Below are 15,738 nucleotides of genomic sequence, written 5' to 3' on the forward strand. Positions count from 1 at the left end.
TTAATGAAGACTGCAGTCATATAGGCCAAATGGGGAGCTACAGTAAATGTGTTAACTTTAGAGAGTGGATGTAATTGGTGAGAAAATAAATCATTTTCGGAAAGATATTCAGCTTACACGCAGTTTGATATCATAGTATATTATAAGTTTAACAGTAATCATTGTTCTGAATACAGTGACAAAACTGGTGTTTGATGTTTTGAAATGTGCGTGTGTGAGAAATACTTCTACTGTCTTTTTAGCGAAAACTCTTGTTCCGCATGAGTCTCCAGTTGTTGAAGAGTATTTCTTACTTAAGTTAATAGTAAAGTTGAACATGAAATAAATGTATTATAAAGCCACAATAGAATGAATTTGATATGGAACATCATGTGATAGTTCCGAAAGCAGGCTAGATAAAAGGCAACGTCATCAAATTCCATCGAAATTTCAGTACGTTTATGCTCAGTTTAGGACGAAGTATGAAGTAAACAAAGTACAAAGTGATGATAAAGGATAACTGGTGGTCTGAAGCGTGATAGGAAAAGACAATGGACCAGAAAGTGACGTGGCTCACTCCACCCCCTTTCCATAACAGCAGTTGCTCTCATCCACGATACTTATCGGAAAGTTACGTCCACACCGTGACTCTGTGGGATCTTACTCAGGCGCTGCTCATCCTTCTTCTGTCAGCGGGAATCCTGGGAGCCAATCTGTTGGTGATACTAGTCATCAACAGCCGGAGATACTCCAAGTATATTCATGCTCAGGTAAGAGTTCGTGTAATGAAAACTGTTACTCATATTTCTTTTGTGCAGACCTGCCAACTTTCAAAACCCAACCTTCAGGAGATATTTTTTGAGGTATATCCCGACATATTACGACACATTATTGATGACATAACTTTGAAGAACCTTTAACACATTATACTACTCAGTTACGTAATTTATCTTATTTTTCAATTTTTTGAATAAATAATGAAATACTTCATGTATCTGAACTTTAGAACACATTACTCTTCAATGTAACTGCCTTAGGACTCTTCATAAATTTCTGAACTAGATTTATGCTCAAAGCGCTGGCCTTGTTGAACGCGTTTTAAGGTTAATATTTTTCCATAATTACTTTTCCGGAAACTTTGATCTGAATTTAGTGTATGTCCTTGTAACTATGCTAAAAAGTAGACTCATAGTCGGTATTGCTATGTTGAAATGGTAAAATATAAAGTATTACGTTAGAGATTCTGTCACATTTAAGAACATCACCAGCTGATTGAATCTATCTTGCCAGTGCCCACAGAACATCAGTTCTCTCCAGTTACTTAAAGAACGAGAAAAACATTGAATTTTCAAAAAAATACAGGAATACTAAATCTGCTCTCAAAATCGGGAGGTAAGTCTCTACGATCAGGAGAGAGGAGGTAGGACCAATAATATGGAGTCTCCCGCTTAGACCGGGGGAGTTAGCATGTCTGTATTTTTTGTTCACTGATACCCCCAGTTTAGTCGGCTTCTTCTTCTGCTTCTTTTCTTCATGGGGCCTCTAAATATTAGGTCCTAATCCTCATTGACCTCTAAGATCTTATACTACCATGTTTTTCCTTCATTCCCACCTAGATATACCTGCTCCCTTCACAAAGCTGCCGGTTGTTATTCTTGGGTCTTCTTGGATTTTTTCTCTCTCTTCACCTGGTAGTCCTAGAGTGGAGAGTCTGATTCCACCCAGCGCCTCACATTCGAAAGGTATGTGTTCAGCTGATTCCTCTGCTTCATTGCATTTCCTACACATATTGTCTCTTATTACTCCAATTCTATGTAGGTGTTTTTTGAGATGGCAGTGTCCTGTCAACAGTCCTACTTCTCATCTTATATTTTCCCTGCTGAGTTTCAACAGTTCTTGTTTGGTCCTTTTATTAGTTCCTTTGCAGACCTGCATCCTGGCGTATTTTTCCAATTCTCCATTTGTTTCTTTTGTACCCATTTTCCTATGTAGTGTCGAGCTTGTCCATAGGAAATCCCGCATACAGGTTTTGGGCCTACAAAATCTGTTTCTGCCCCTTTTATGGCCAGTTTATCTGCCTTTTCATTTCCTTCTATACCTGCATGCCCTGGTACCCATATTATTTTGACAATGTTGTTTGTGAGAGGTTAGGAGAAGTGAATGGCAATACCAGACAAGTCTGGGTATTATCCGGACTGCTTCAAATGTTTAATGGCCGCGTGGCTGTCCGTAAAAATGAAAATGTTCTTATTCCTCTAGTTCATTTTCAGATTCTCTACAAGGCATGTTGTGATAGCTATCACTGCTGCTTGAAAACTGTAGTGTGTTTGCCCAGGCTCATCTGGATTGATCTCTCAGGTCTTCCCCCGCTGATCCCTCCTTCTGTGCCATCCTGTTTAGTTAGCTTCTGAGATATTTTCAATATCAATAATTATAAGACGTAATTCATATATAGAGCAGATGTAGGATGAAGTAGTTACGTAGAAATGAGAAGTAGAGCAGCATAGGATGGCATGGAAAGCTGCATCGATCCATTCTATGGACTGATGACCCAAACAGCAATATATATACCGGGTGGACAAATTAAATTGGCCCGGAAAGTATTTATAAGACTGACACGGAACTGACCCTTGTTAATGAAAAGGAAATGCTAAAAACCATGATTTCGATGCACCAATCAGTTGCTGTGACATGCCTGCGCGTGCGAATCTCCCGCACGCTCTGCCAGTACGGCCCTGTGTCATTACGTATGACTGAGTGTGAGGAACAGACGTTTAGTGACCACTTGAATAAAACACAAAATGATTCTCACGATAAAAAAGCAGCGCATGTTCATTGTCGAAGGACTGCCTGGCCGAGACGGTAAAGGTGTGCTCGGTTCACACGGAAGGACGTGGGTTCGATTCCAGTCAGGAAGTCGTAAAATTTAAGAAACGAGATTTCCACTTCCGGACGTGCACATGGCCCTGAGTTTCACTAAGCCTACACCAAAAATGAGTACCAGATTAATTCCTGGGGGCAAAGGCGGCCGGGCGTAGAGCTAACCACTCTACCCCACACCCCCTGCGGATGGGGGACGCACATGTAGAATACACCCGCGGTATCCCCTGCCTGTCGTAAGAGGCGACTAAAAGGGGCGACCAAGGGCTGACTGAATTAGAACCATGAAACTAATTTTGAATCGTACCATCACGCGGGGAACACCATAGGTTGCCTGTACTTGCGAGTAGTACCACTAAATTCGGTACGAAATAGGTTCGTGATTAGTAGCAGTAAAAGCCTGGCCTGGTGGATTCCAGTACCCGTGCGTCGTACCCATGTGTGCAACACCGCGGGTCTGGGCGTAGCCTGTGAGTTGTACCACTATATGAGCAGCACCGTGGGTCTGCGTTGCCTGTGATTAGTACCCACTATGTGAGGAACACCACGGGAATACCGGCGCCCGTGTTTAGTACACCTAGGTGGGGAACCTTCTCGGTTTGCGTTGACTCTGAGTTGGGCCATTGTGTGAGACAAACCATAGGTCTGCGTTACTTGTACGTATTGCAATACTTGTGAGTAGCACCATCTTTTGTGGAACACCGTGAGTCTTCGCTACTTCTGATTAATACCCCAACATAACACATACCATGGTTCTATTTTACTCGCGACATGTACCATTCTGTGGGGCCTTAGACGTGGATTTTGCACCCCCTTTAGACACCAAGCATCATTGTGCTTTATAAGTGGTTCCTTGGTCGGTAATAATGTTATTTTCGATCTGTATTGAGTCCGATCCACTGGTTTTTGTTTGTTTGTTTTGTGTTTTGTTGAGTTCCTGTCCATCCATTCATTCTTCATGCCATATTTTATTTTTATTTTGGTCAGTGGATGCCTTTGCAATTTTTGTTCTTTCATTTCGTACCATTAGGGGCCAATGACCTTCGATGTTAGGCCCCTTATAACAAGCTGCATCATCATCATCAACTCTACCCCACAAAGTGCCGAGGTTATGGATGGTGGAAGCCTTTACTTTCCACCCCTCCGGGGGCCTTCATTGCATGTGCGGAGATTGCCTTGCTTTGCTTTGCTTGTTCATTGTCGAGTATTATGTGAAGCACGATTCGTGGAAAACCTGTGCGGAACTGTTTGCGCAAGAGTTTAACACTGGAAGTGTTTCGACAAAAACTCCAGCAAAGTCTGCAGTGCAAAACTTAGTGGCAAACTCGTGCAAATCGGACTCTGTAGCGAATAAAATTGTAACTGTCCGAAAAGCGTTCGAACACCAGAAATCATTGCTCGAGTGAAGGAAAACCTGGAACGAAATCCAATGAAATCTCAACGCCGTTTACCTGTGCAAGCGGGAATTAAGACATTATCGTGTGGAAACATTATCAGAATGGTCCTACATCTGTGACCTTACAAATTTACTCTTGTGCATGCAGTAAAGCGTCCAGACGAACCTTCGCGTGTCGAGTTCTGTCCATGGTTTCTGAGTGCATTGGAGTCAGGACTTTAGGTTCCTCAGTTTTTCATTTCTTCAGATGAAGCCTGGTTCAGCCTGTCAGGATTAGTGAATTCACATGAACACTCGCCATTGTGCATCAGATAATCCACCATCAGTACGTCAAAAGGCCGCGACATAATCTCAAGATTGGTTTGTGGTGCGCTGGTTCGACGTCAACGGTGGCCATTTCCTGCATCTTCTGTGATGTTCATTAACAAGAGCAAATCTCGCGTCCGCTCTATTGTAAATATTTTCCGAGGCAGTTGTATTTTGCCCACTCGGTATATGCATGGTTTCGGTGTTCAGTCTGCAAGCTTAAGTGAACTAACTGAACGCCTCTACAATCCTATTGCAACTAGCTCTGTGACCCCATTTAGAACCACCTCTTGTCATTCTAATTCCTGACCTCTTCGCTACTTTGCATTGATTTAGTCCATTTTCACTGTCGGATTCCTTTCCTGATCCGCCCTCACTGTGTACGGGTAGCGTGCCTGCCTCTCTCCCGCAGGCCCCGGGTTCGCTTCCCGGTTAGGTCAGACAATATATCTAGATCTGAGGGCTGGTTCGAGGGACTCAGCCTACGTGATTACAGTTGAGGAGCCATCTGATGGTTAAATGACGGCCTCGGCCTAGAAAGCCAAGAATAACAGCCGAGAGGATTCGTCGTGCTGACCACATGACACCTCATAAGCTGCAGCCTTTCAGGCTGAATAGCGGTTGATTGGTAGTCCATGGCCCTTCGGGGCTGTTGTGCCATGGAGTTTTGTTTTTATGACTTTCCTGAGGGCAACACAACGTAGAGGGGATATTACCTATTTCTGGTATCTGTGGTGATTTGTAGTAAATGGTGTAATCATCATTATCATTAAATAATTAAAACTTGAGTCTAACCTTAACCACCTTGGTTTTCCTCGACTTCTCTTACCCTCCATGGCCGAGTTCGGTGTGGGTTACTGTAGTCACATCATAAAACATAGACAATGGCTGAGGAGCTTGTAAGAGATTGTGAGAGGCAGATGCCAGTTGCTATGCGATAAGAAAGGGAATATCGAACATGTTGTGTGTCATGGCCTGTTAACTTGCATTCGGAAGATGGTGAGTTCAACCCCACTGTCGGCAGCCCTGAATATGGCATCCGTGGTTTTCTATTTTCACATCAGGCAGATTCGGGGCTGTACCTTAAATGGGGCACATTCACTTCATTCCCATTCCTAACTCCTTCCTATCCCATCGTTGGCATAAGACGTATTTTTGTCAGTGGAACGCGAAAACGTAACTGTAATGAAAAAAGAAAAGACATGCCTGTTCTGTAGTGTTGAACTCAATCCTGTCTCCTTTCGGGTCTTTGAGTCTAGCAGTGGTGTAAGAAAATTTAATTAACTCAATGAACTAGACTAGTCTGTGATAATCATATTGTTTAATTTTCACAAATGATCTTTTAACATTGATTGCTAGGGTACATCTACATTGTGCACTTATCTTATGGGTCCAATATATAGCCTATAAAAATGAATGTATGTATTGTACCCTAAAGCCACGTGGGAAAATAAAATCAAGATGGGTTGGTACAGAGAGTGGCAAACTTACCTACCGTTCCTGTTCTTTTATCACTGGGCTAGGTCATCGGCGAATGCGTGTACAGTTCGATGTCTAGATCAAGTATAACCAAGGAGGATCGAAAGGTCTAACAGGACAGGAAATGATAATGTGTGAGTAAATGAAATGAAATGAAATGGCGTATGGCTTTTAGTGCCGGGAGTGTCCGATGACAGTGTGAGTAAATGAGGAACGAGATAAAATACACTAGATTTTAATAAACGAAATTATCAACAAAAAATAAAAAGAAACACGGATAACACAGATACGTACAGTACATACATACGAATTCCAGTCGTTGGCCATGAGGTGGCAACGAAACAATTAATCTACATGAAGTCCACGTGGTGATTGCTTTAGTATCTTAATTAAATTGGCGACACTTTTGAACAGGTTTTTCTCGAGAAACGCCTTGGCACTACGTTTGAAGCTTAGGATGTTAGGAACAGAAATTCTTCGCAGATCTTGTAAATTAAACCTAACATAAATTCCCTCACATACGGGATATAACTACACATAAACATAAAAATGCAGGACAATTGGTTGCCCCCAAAATAACCCTGAAGTAAATGGTGAGCCCGTTACTCATTGTCAAGGATGGGACTAGAACCCACGACCCCTAGTTAGCGTACGTGCTACGGCACTTTCTAACAAAAACACATGACAAGTCAACAAGTAAGAACAACACAAAATAGCACACAATAAAGCAACAAACACTGCAGCGCCTGAAAATAATTTACAAACCAAAGGAAACAAAACACTTCATGCTAGGCTGCGACAATGACAGCTCGTGACGAGGGGTTGGGACATCCGTATATTATATTTCTTTGTCCCTGAGTCTCCGGTTTAAATCGAGTGCACAGTTGTGGGAAAACCCCACGGGCAAAATTTTGATAACCCTCACTGTTTCGATGTTGATCACACATGCTCCTCTGCTTCGCCACTTCCTGTGAAATTTATGCTCACCGATAAGCATGCAAACACTGACCCTAAGTAGCCCACTACACAATAATAAGTTCCCACTCAACAATATAAGGCGGCATATCCTTATGTTTTAAAGCCCCGACACTGCAACTAAGTACGTTATCAAACACAAAGGAAAAAATCAACTATTTACATGACAACGAACCTAGATCTGACCTATCTAAAACACTGGCTATACATGCATTAGTCTTTATATCAACACTTGGTTGCCAAAAGGGCTTAAATAAAGATTTAAATTGAAAGCAAAATATCTGCGAAAATTGCTGTCCCTAACTCATGCCAAAACACCTATTCGACTTATCTTAATGCTGAAGACCTCATGGCCCCTCCATGCCGGACTCGGTTATTGAGTCTAGCCCATCATCAAGCCATCGTCATCCTGGATTGACAGTCCTGGTCTCAGCTCCTGGAATGGCCTCATCGTGATGCTGTCTTCTTGAATATGAGTGTTGGAAGGTCTCGGGCTATGGGCAGCTCTTGTAGCTTTCCACCGTCCTAACTGCTATTAGACACCCAGTTAATCGTCTGCAACGCACTCCGAAATTCTCCTACTCCCTCTTACTTACATTAGGGCAGAAATTAGTGCTGTATCAAGCCAAATGTACTTAGTGAATGCTCAGTGCTTAACCACACGCGAACTCATGTTAGAAATCTGACTTTTACGTCAATTCAAAGATTGTGGCCTAGCTATCCGAAATAAACGTAGCAAATGCCTCGTGTTCAACCGCACAGAATATCCGCCTTTACGTTAAGGCTAAAGTTGCGGCCGAGCTAGCCAAAATGTACTCAGTGAATGCCTAGTGCTTAACCGCTCACGAACTTAAGTTTGAAGTCTGTAACTCTTCCCGTTCTAGTTCAGGCTCTAGCTCTATCTCGAATTGCACACTGTTCGCCTGTTCATCATCTACAACGAAGTCTTTGTTCTGTTGTAAGTTCACGGCGCAGTCACCTGCTGGACTGACACACACGCGACCGCACTGAATAAAATGTTAGAATGGAATGAGCCCCTCTCCACACATCTCTCTCTATTTATTAGGACAGCCAGTGTCGCCACGCTAGAGACTTCACCAAGATACACACTTGAGTTCTTTGTGTAGCGAGTCGTTTAGTTCCCACGGTACTCGCGCAAATGTTGTATTACGAAAAACAGTGCTCATTAACATCTCAAGACACAACATGTCATTCAGTAAATTATGAGGAATATAACTGTAGTTTTAATTTCTCAAATGTCCTTCCAGGAGAGTAGATATTGCCCTGATTTCCAAACCCGTCAGGCCTGGTTCTTGCCGCTTTAATTATTAGCAGGGTGGTAGATGTAGTTCCCCGAACAGCATCCGAGTATCGCCATCCTTTACCTGCTATATTCTTTCCCGCTCACTCCCTGCGCCACGCCCGTCGCTGCGAGCTTCGCCTCCCGAAGACACTCAGCTCGACTTCGCGCCTTTCGTGAATTCAATCCTCTGACGCTATATTATTGCTGCGTTAAATATCAATTTCTGTTACCATGAACGACACGGTTCAGTATGTCTGAATGTATGTAACTGACACATGTCTTCCTAAACCACTGGAGAAAAATCATCGAAACTTGGTACACTTATATGTTACTATCTCGATACGAGCACTATAGGGGTAAGCCATCCCTAGCACCCTTAGGGGTGGGGTTCAGGGAGGCTATATAATCAATGGAAAATCGTGTCCAGTACATAGTTTTCGGTTTCGCTGAGATTAATAGTGACACTCCCGATTTTTTTGAAGTCCAAGTTAAGCCCCCTTTGGATGGAGGGTGAGGGGGAAGTGATATAAAAATTGTCGAATCCATATATTTAGGGGTAACTGAGATGATTAGTGATACTCCAGTACTGTTTAAAGTCCAACTTCATCTCCCTTTGGGGAGGGGGGCGAAGGGAGGGTGATATATAACAATAATCGAAAGTAGTGTCGAATCCATAATTTTCGGAGTTGCTGAGATGAATAGTGACGCTCAGGATTCTTTCAAAGTATAAGTTCGACCACTTTAGGGTGGGGGCGTAGAAATCTTACCTGCTATCTGGAAAAAATACTGTGGGAGCAAGACGCTCCTAGAACACCTAGAGAAGGGGGTGAAATATAATCTATATTAATAAAGGGAAGTCGGTTTGGAACGACAAAGTACTGTACTATATATACTAGCTGATGTACCCGTGCTCCGCTACGGAATTCTACATTGTATACAGAATTCTAAGTTAGGTAGTGTACACCTTGTGAGCAAGATTGTATTATATTGTATAGCTCTTAACGTTACCCTAGAAACGCGACAGGGAAGTCACCAAACGTCTTTTCTCATTTGAAGATAGGATTAGGCAATTTTCATTGTAAAGGTAGGCCCGCTTGCCTACCATCAGTCACAATCAGGTTGGGAAATTTTCATTATAATGGCAGACACTCACACTCCACCTTTTTTTACATCCTCAGAAAGACTGTCATAGTGGTTTTCGTAAGTGAAATGAACATAGGTCATTACAAAGACGTCGGTAGAAATGGCGTGATTTAAAGCAATATGAAATACTCCATCAAATGAAAAACCACACATTTTCTCACTTTTATCGAACAGTACTACGCTGCCGATCTAACAGTCCAAAGTTCCAGAGCCGGAAAGACCAAGCCGCAGACAGCCGTGATCCGTGAAAACTCTTCGCCTTTTTTCGGCGGGGGGTTGGGGGTCGAATAGTGGAGAGTCTCAGTGCAAATCTATGTCCTTTCACTAATCTGTTTCCTAGGAGTACCCGATCAGTCGGAAAAATCTCATTTCACTACACTGGCGGCGGAAAGATCTGACTAGGAGGCAAATTTTTCCTCCAAGCCAGAAGAGAAAACCCCTGTTCGCTGCTAATTTGGAATAAAATGAATGTAGAATTTAATAAAAGTGAAGAGGAAGACGCTTTTCTTAAGAAACGGCTCCTTTCAGGGTTGAATTTTGAATTATTTAGTGAATTTAGTGCTATAATTTGGAATAGGCCTATATTGTAATTCTAGACCAGGTCATACTACTATTACTAAGTGAGCCTCTGCCAAATGTGCACACTGCTCATTCAAAACAGCGCGTTAGAATAGGAATCGAATAGCTGGAATACTATGATGAACCAGTGTGTTACGTACCAGCAGTATCGTGAAATGTATGAAGCAGAGGAATGGCATGCTAAAGAAAAAAGTTTTCTACCTCCCCAGCTATTTCCCGACAATATTCAGTCAGGCTGTTTTACGTGGTATGCAACAGTCCCATCAATCGGTGTTAAGTGGCAGCATAACAAACAAAGAACATCACAACAAGCAATGGTCAATGTAATGTTATTGTTGATCAATGTTATGCGCTTTCGATATTCTAGGCCTTCACATTTAGTTTTCTTCCGACTCTGATATGCTACTCTTATCATAGTCGGTACGGTAAAACTGAATAAAACATAAATGATCGGAAATTGTATTCTCTATAACTATTGTTATGTAGTACTTTTCTATAGGACCAATAACAGAGGTAGGGTATTTAAAAATTAAATTTTAGTTGCTGTCCCTAAACTACAATTTAATCCAGGGTCAGTAAAATTGTTTATAGCTTAGGCTATAGTTTCTTCTTTCTCAACTCTATATACCGATTTTCATTAAATTCTGTTCACCCATTTTCTCGTGGCTCAGCGTTGATGCGGACTTAGCAACAAAAATCGAAATTCATGAATATCTCGGTTATCGTAACCGGTACGGTAAAAATGTATAAGACATAAATGATCGAAAATTATTTAATACTATGTAACTTTAGTTATGTAGTATTTATCAATAGGACCACTAATAATATAAATATTTGAGAATTGAATTTTAGGCCTTCCCCTAAACTACCATTTCACTCAGCGTGAATAAAATAATTTATAGCCTAGATTGTAGTGGCTCATCCCCCGACTTTACATACCGATTTTCATGAAGTTCTCTTCAGCCGTTTTCTCGTGATGCGTGTACATACATACAGACGGAAAGACAGACAGACAGAAATTACGGAAAAGTAAAAAATGCATTTCCTTGTTACTGTGGATATGACTGATACAGAAATACCATTATTTTCAAATTCTGAGCAATGTACAGACAAAACTCTTATTTTATATATATATATAGATATACTAGCGAATGTACCCGTGCTTCGCTACGGTACGCTAAATTGTATAGGGATATCGAAGTAAATTACTGTACATGCAGTGAATGAGGTTTTCTACATTGCATGTCTCTTGGCGTTATCCAAGACGGATAAACATGAGCACGTTTACTGGTCAAACCTCCATTTCGAGATCCACTACTCCTAAATAGCGCATGATATAAACAAACAGTTTTCGCCATCAGACGCCCCTTTTCTACTTCTACATGTTTGTTTCTAAACCATTTCTTCGCATCTCCCATATTTAGGGGGTAAATTGATTTTTTTTTGCTAGGAGCTTTACGTCGCACCGACACAGATAGGTCTTATGGCGACGATGGGATAGGAAAGGCCTAGGAGTTGGAAGGAAGCGGCCGTGGCCTTATTTAAGGTACAGCCCCAGCATTTGCCTGGTGTGAAAATGGGAAACCATGGAAAACCATTTTCAGGGCTACCGATAGTGGGATTCGAACCTACTATCTCCCGGATGTAAGCTCACAGCCGCGCGCCTCTACACGCACGGCCAACTCGCCCGGTTGGGGTAAATTGAATTCGAACATTTTAATAACGCGAAATTTGGGTACATTTTCAACGCTTTACATTGTTTTTTGCATACTTATGTATAAGCTAGAATCATGAAATTTGGTCTATGTGCCAATGTGCGCACCAAACTTGATGAGCCTATCTTTCATATAAGTGTGTCAAGCAATGAAATATACGTGTAAAAAAAATTACGAACAGTCCAGAAATACGGCCAAATCTTACGTATAAGGGAGAAAGATACAAGAAAATGTCATAGGACCGAAGTTGTAGATCACTCCAAATTGAACCGAGATTGCGCCATCCGTTTTATGATACGACTTACCGTTTAGCCAACAAATAACACAAAAAGAATGTGTGCAAAGTCATTAAAATTGCCACCATATTTCGATACCTTTGGGGGTAAAAGTGAAAAATTTGAACATCTTGGAATTTTTCCGTCGGTTACAGGCTAAAAGCTATAATTTCGCCAAATTTCAAGTTTCTAGCTCGTCTGGCAGATTTTGCCACCATCTTGATTTTTAATCCCACGAAACCTATAGGTTGTCCCTTTGGATAAATTATACGACTGCGTTCTTATGCTTAGCCCAAAAATGTGAAACCCCCAGCATGCCCCTTTACGGAATTTTGAGAATTTTAGATTTTTCTAGGAATTCTGGGATCATCAGCTTCTCCGGTACCAAATTTAAAATGTCTGTGGTTTCTGGAAGTGCCTCATTAATTCACGTCTATTTTCAATTTTACATATTTATATATACATCCCTCCCGACCGACTTGCTTTTATATATAAACTTGCTGATGTACCCGTGCTTCGCTACGGGATTCTCAGAAAGACTGGCTTTGTGGTTTTCCTAACTGAAGTCAATATAGGTCAGTAGGAATGCAGCGATTAAAACCAATGCTGTCACATGAAATACTCGATCAAATGAAAAACTGCACATTTTCTCACTTTTAACGAACAGCACTACGCTGCCGATCTAACAGTCCAAAGTTCCAGAGCTGGAATGACCAGGCCGCAGACAGCCGTGAACACTCCTCTGCCAATATTCCGTTAAATATGCACACTTCTCATTCCAATCAGTGCCTCAGTATGGATTGAATAGCTTGAATGCTATGATGAACCAGTGTGTTGACGTGCCAGTATTGCCGGAAAATTTATGAAACAGAGGAATGGCATGCTAAAGAAGAAAGTTACCTAATTCCACAGCTACTTCCCGCCAATATTTAGGCAGACTGTTACACTCATACGACTGGGAGAGTTGGCCGTGTGGTTACGGGCGGGCAGCTGTGAGCTTGCATCCGAGAGATAGTGGATTCAAACCCCACTGTCGGCATCCCTTAAAATGTTATTCCGTGGATTCCCATTTTCACACCAGGCAAATGCTGCGGCTGTACCTTAATTAAGGCCAAGGTTGCTTCCTTCACACTCATAGCCCTTTCCTATCCCATCATCGCCATAAGACCTAACTGTGTCTGTGCGACGTAAGACAAATTTTTAAAGAATACTCGGTACGCAGCAGTAACCCTATCTATCGGAGATGAGTGGTAACAGAAGACAAAGCACATCACAACAAACAATGGTCAATGCAATGTTAATTGTTGATCAATTGTATGAGTTTTCTATATTGTAGGACTTCACATTTAGTTTTCTTTCGACTCTGTAATATTAGGGCGTCTTATAAAATTATTTATAGCGAAGACTGTAGTTCTTTATACTCCGACTTTACATACCGATTTTCATTAAACCCCTTTTACCCATTTTCTCGTGACTCGGCGCTGATAAGGACTTAGTAACAAAAATCCAAATTCATGAATATCTCTGATCATAGCCGCTATGATAACAATGTATAATACATAAATGTTCGGAAATATAATAGTAACTAAAATGTTATGTAGTCTTTATCGATACGAACACTAATAACATAATTATTTGGGAATTAAATTTTAGGCGTCAAGGGCTGTAGCCGTGTTGAAACACCGGATCCCGTGAAATCTCCGAAGTTAAGCAAGATTGGGCGTGGTCAAGAAGTGGATGGGTTGCCACGCGCTGTTGGTGGGCGGTAAGGGAATGGAGGAGCGGAAAGGAACTGGTCACCTTACCGTACGTAAACTCTGGCTCAGGCACACCTCTGCGGAGGTTCGGACCTGCCTTCGGACAGAACACACCCTTACCTTACCTTATTTTTTTTTTTCTATGGGCTTTACGTCGCACCGACACAGATAGGTCTTATGGCGACGATGGGATAGGAAAGACCTAGGAGTTGGAAGGAAGCGGCCGTGGCCTTAATTAAGGTACAGCCCCAGCATTTGCCTGGTGTGAAAATGGGAAACCACGGAAAACCATTTTCAGGGCTGCCGATAGTGGGATTCGAACCTACTATCTCCCGGATGCAAGCTCACAACCGTGCGCCTCTACGCGCACGGCCAACTCGCCCGGTACCTTAAATTTTAGGCCTACCCCTAAACTACCATTTCAGTCAGCGTGAATAAAATGATTTATGGCCTAGATTGTAGCGACTTATTACCCGACTTTGTATACCGATTTTCATTAAATTCTCTTCAGCCGTTTCATCGTGATGCGTGTACGTACATACATACAGACAGACAGACAGACAGACAGACAGAAATTACGTAAAAGTAAAAAGTGCATTTCCTTGTTACTGTGGATACGACTGATACAGAAATACCACCATTTTTAAATTCTGAGCAATGTACAGACAAAACTCTTATTTTATATATAGAGATTAAGGTACAAAAATGAAAATAGACGTGAATTAATGAGGCACTTTCAGGCATCTTAGAAACTTAAAACATGGTACTAATGAAGCTGATGACTTCAGGAACCCTACAAAAATCGAAAATTCACAAAATCCCCTGAGGGGGCCTCGCTGGGTTCTCAAATTTGGGGCTCAGTATAATAATGCAGTCGGATATCCAAAACAATAACATATAGGTTTTATGGGCTTAAAGGTTTTCTGAATGTCCTACTTTTTAACCCCCTCCCCCAAATTAAGATGGCGGCACAATCTGCCAGACAAACTAGAAAAGTGAAATTAGGCAACCCGACGGAAATATTGCGAAATGTTTACATTTTTAATTTTTAGCCCCGAAAAATATCGAAATGTGGAGGCAATTTTCATGACGGTTCAGACCTTTTCGAGGTATTTGGTGGCTAAACGGTAAATCGTATCACAAAACTGATGTCACAATCTCGGTTCAATTTGGAGTGATCCACAACTTTGTTCCTATGATTTTTTCTCTCTCTCCCTTATACGTTAGATTTGGCTGTATTTCTCGATTGTACGTAAGTTTTTCTGCATTTCGCATGTGTATTTCATAGTTTGACGCATCAAATTTGATACACATATTCACACGACTGATGGCCATATGCGAGCCAAATTTCATGATTCTAGCTTCCACATAAGTATACGAAAAATAATGTAATATGTTACAAATTTACCCAAATTTCGCCCTATTCAAAGTTTCTAACTCAATCTCACCTATATAAATAAAGGAGATACGAGAAAATGTTATAGGACCAACCATGAAGAACGATAAAAGGAGAGTCTGATGGTGCAATCCGTTTTTCGATATGTTGTACCGGTTAGGAGCAGTAAATATCTAAATTAGGTCTGCACTTAAAAACATGCCTATTCCTATATATCACCTACCTTCTATCTACATATAAATAAATTCATATATGTTTGTTTCTATGTATGTATGTATGTATGTATGTATGTATGTATGTATGTATGTATGTATGTAATTGACACATTTTCTCCTAAACCACTGGAGCAAAATCAACGAAACTGGGTACACTCATAAGTTACTATCAGGAGACGAGCAATATGGGGTAAGCCATTCCACGCACCCTTAGGTGTAGGGGGTCAGGGGGTTACATATAAAATTAATCGAAAATGGTGTCCAGCACATAATTTTCGGTTTCGCTGAGACGAATAGTGACACTCCCGATTTTTTGAAGTCCAAGTTAAGCGCACTTCGG

At 41.4% G+C, this 15,738-nt stretch overlaps 1 protein-coding gene across 1 annotated transcript in view; it reads left to right on the top strand.

The window, feature by feature from the left end:
• Nucleotides 1-530: 530 nt before the first annotated feature.
• The window catches only part of LOC136869171 (trace amine-associated receptor 8c), a 220,740-nt gene continuing 205,532 nt past the window's right edge, over nt 531-15,738 (top strand). Inside the window, exon 1 of the mRNA XM_068227116.1 lies at nt 531-749. Within this exon, the coding sequence (XP_068083217.1) occupies nt 531-749 (219 nt within the window). The remainder of the gene's footprint in view (nt 750-15,738) is intronic.

The sequence above is a fragment of the Anabrus simplex genome, chromosome 1, assembly GCF_040414725.1.
Source record: "Anabrus simplex isolate iqAnaSimp1 chromosome 1, ASM4041472v1, whole genome shotgun sequence".
In the NCBI taxonomy this organism is placed as follows: Eukaryota; Metazoa; Arthropoda; class Insecta; order Orthoptera; family Tettigoniidae; genus Anabrus; species Anabrus simplex.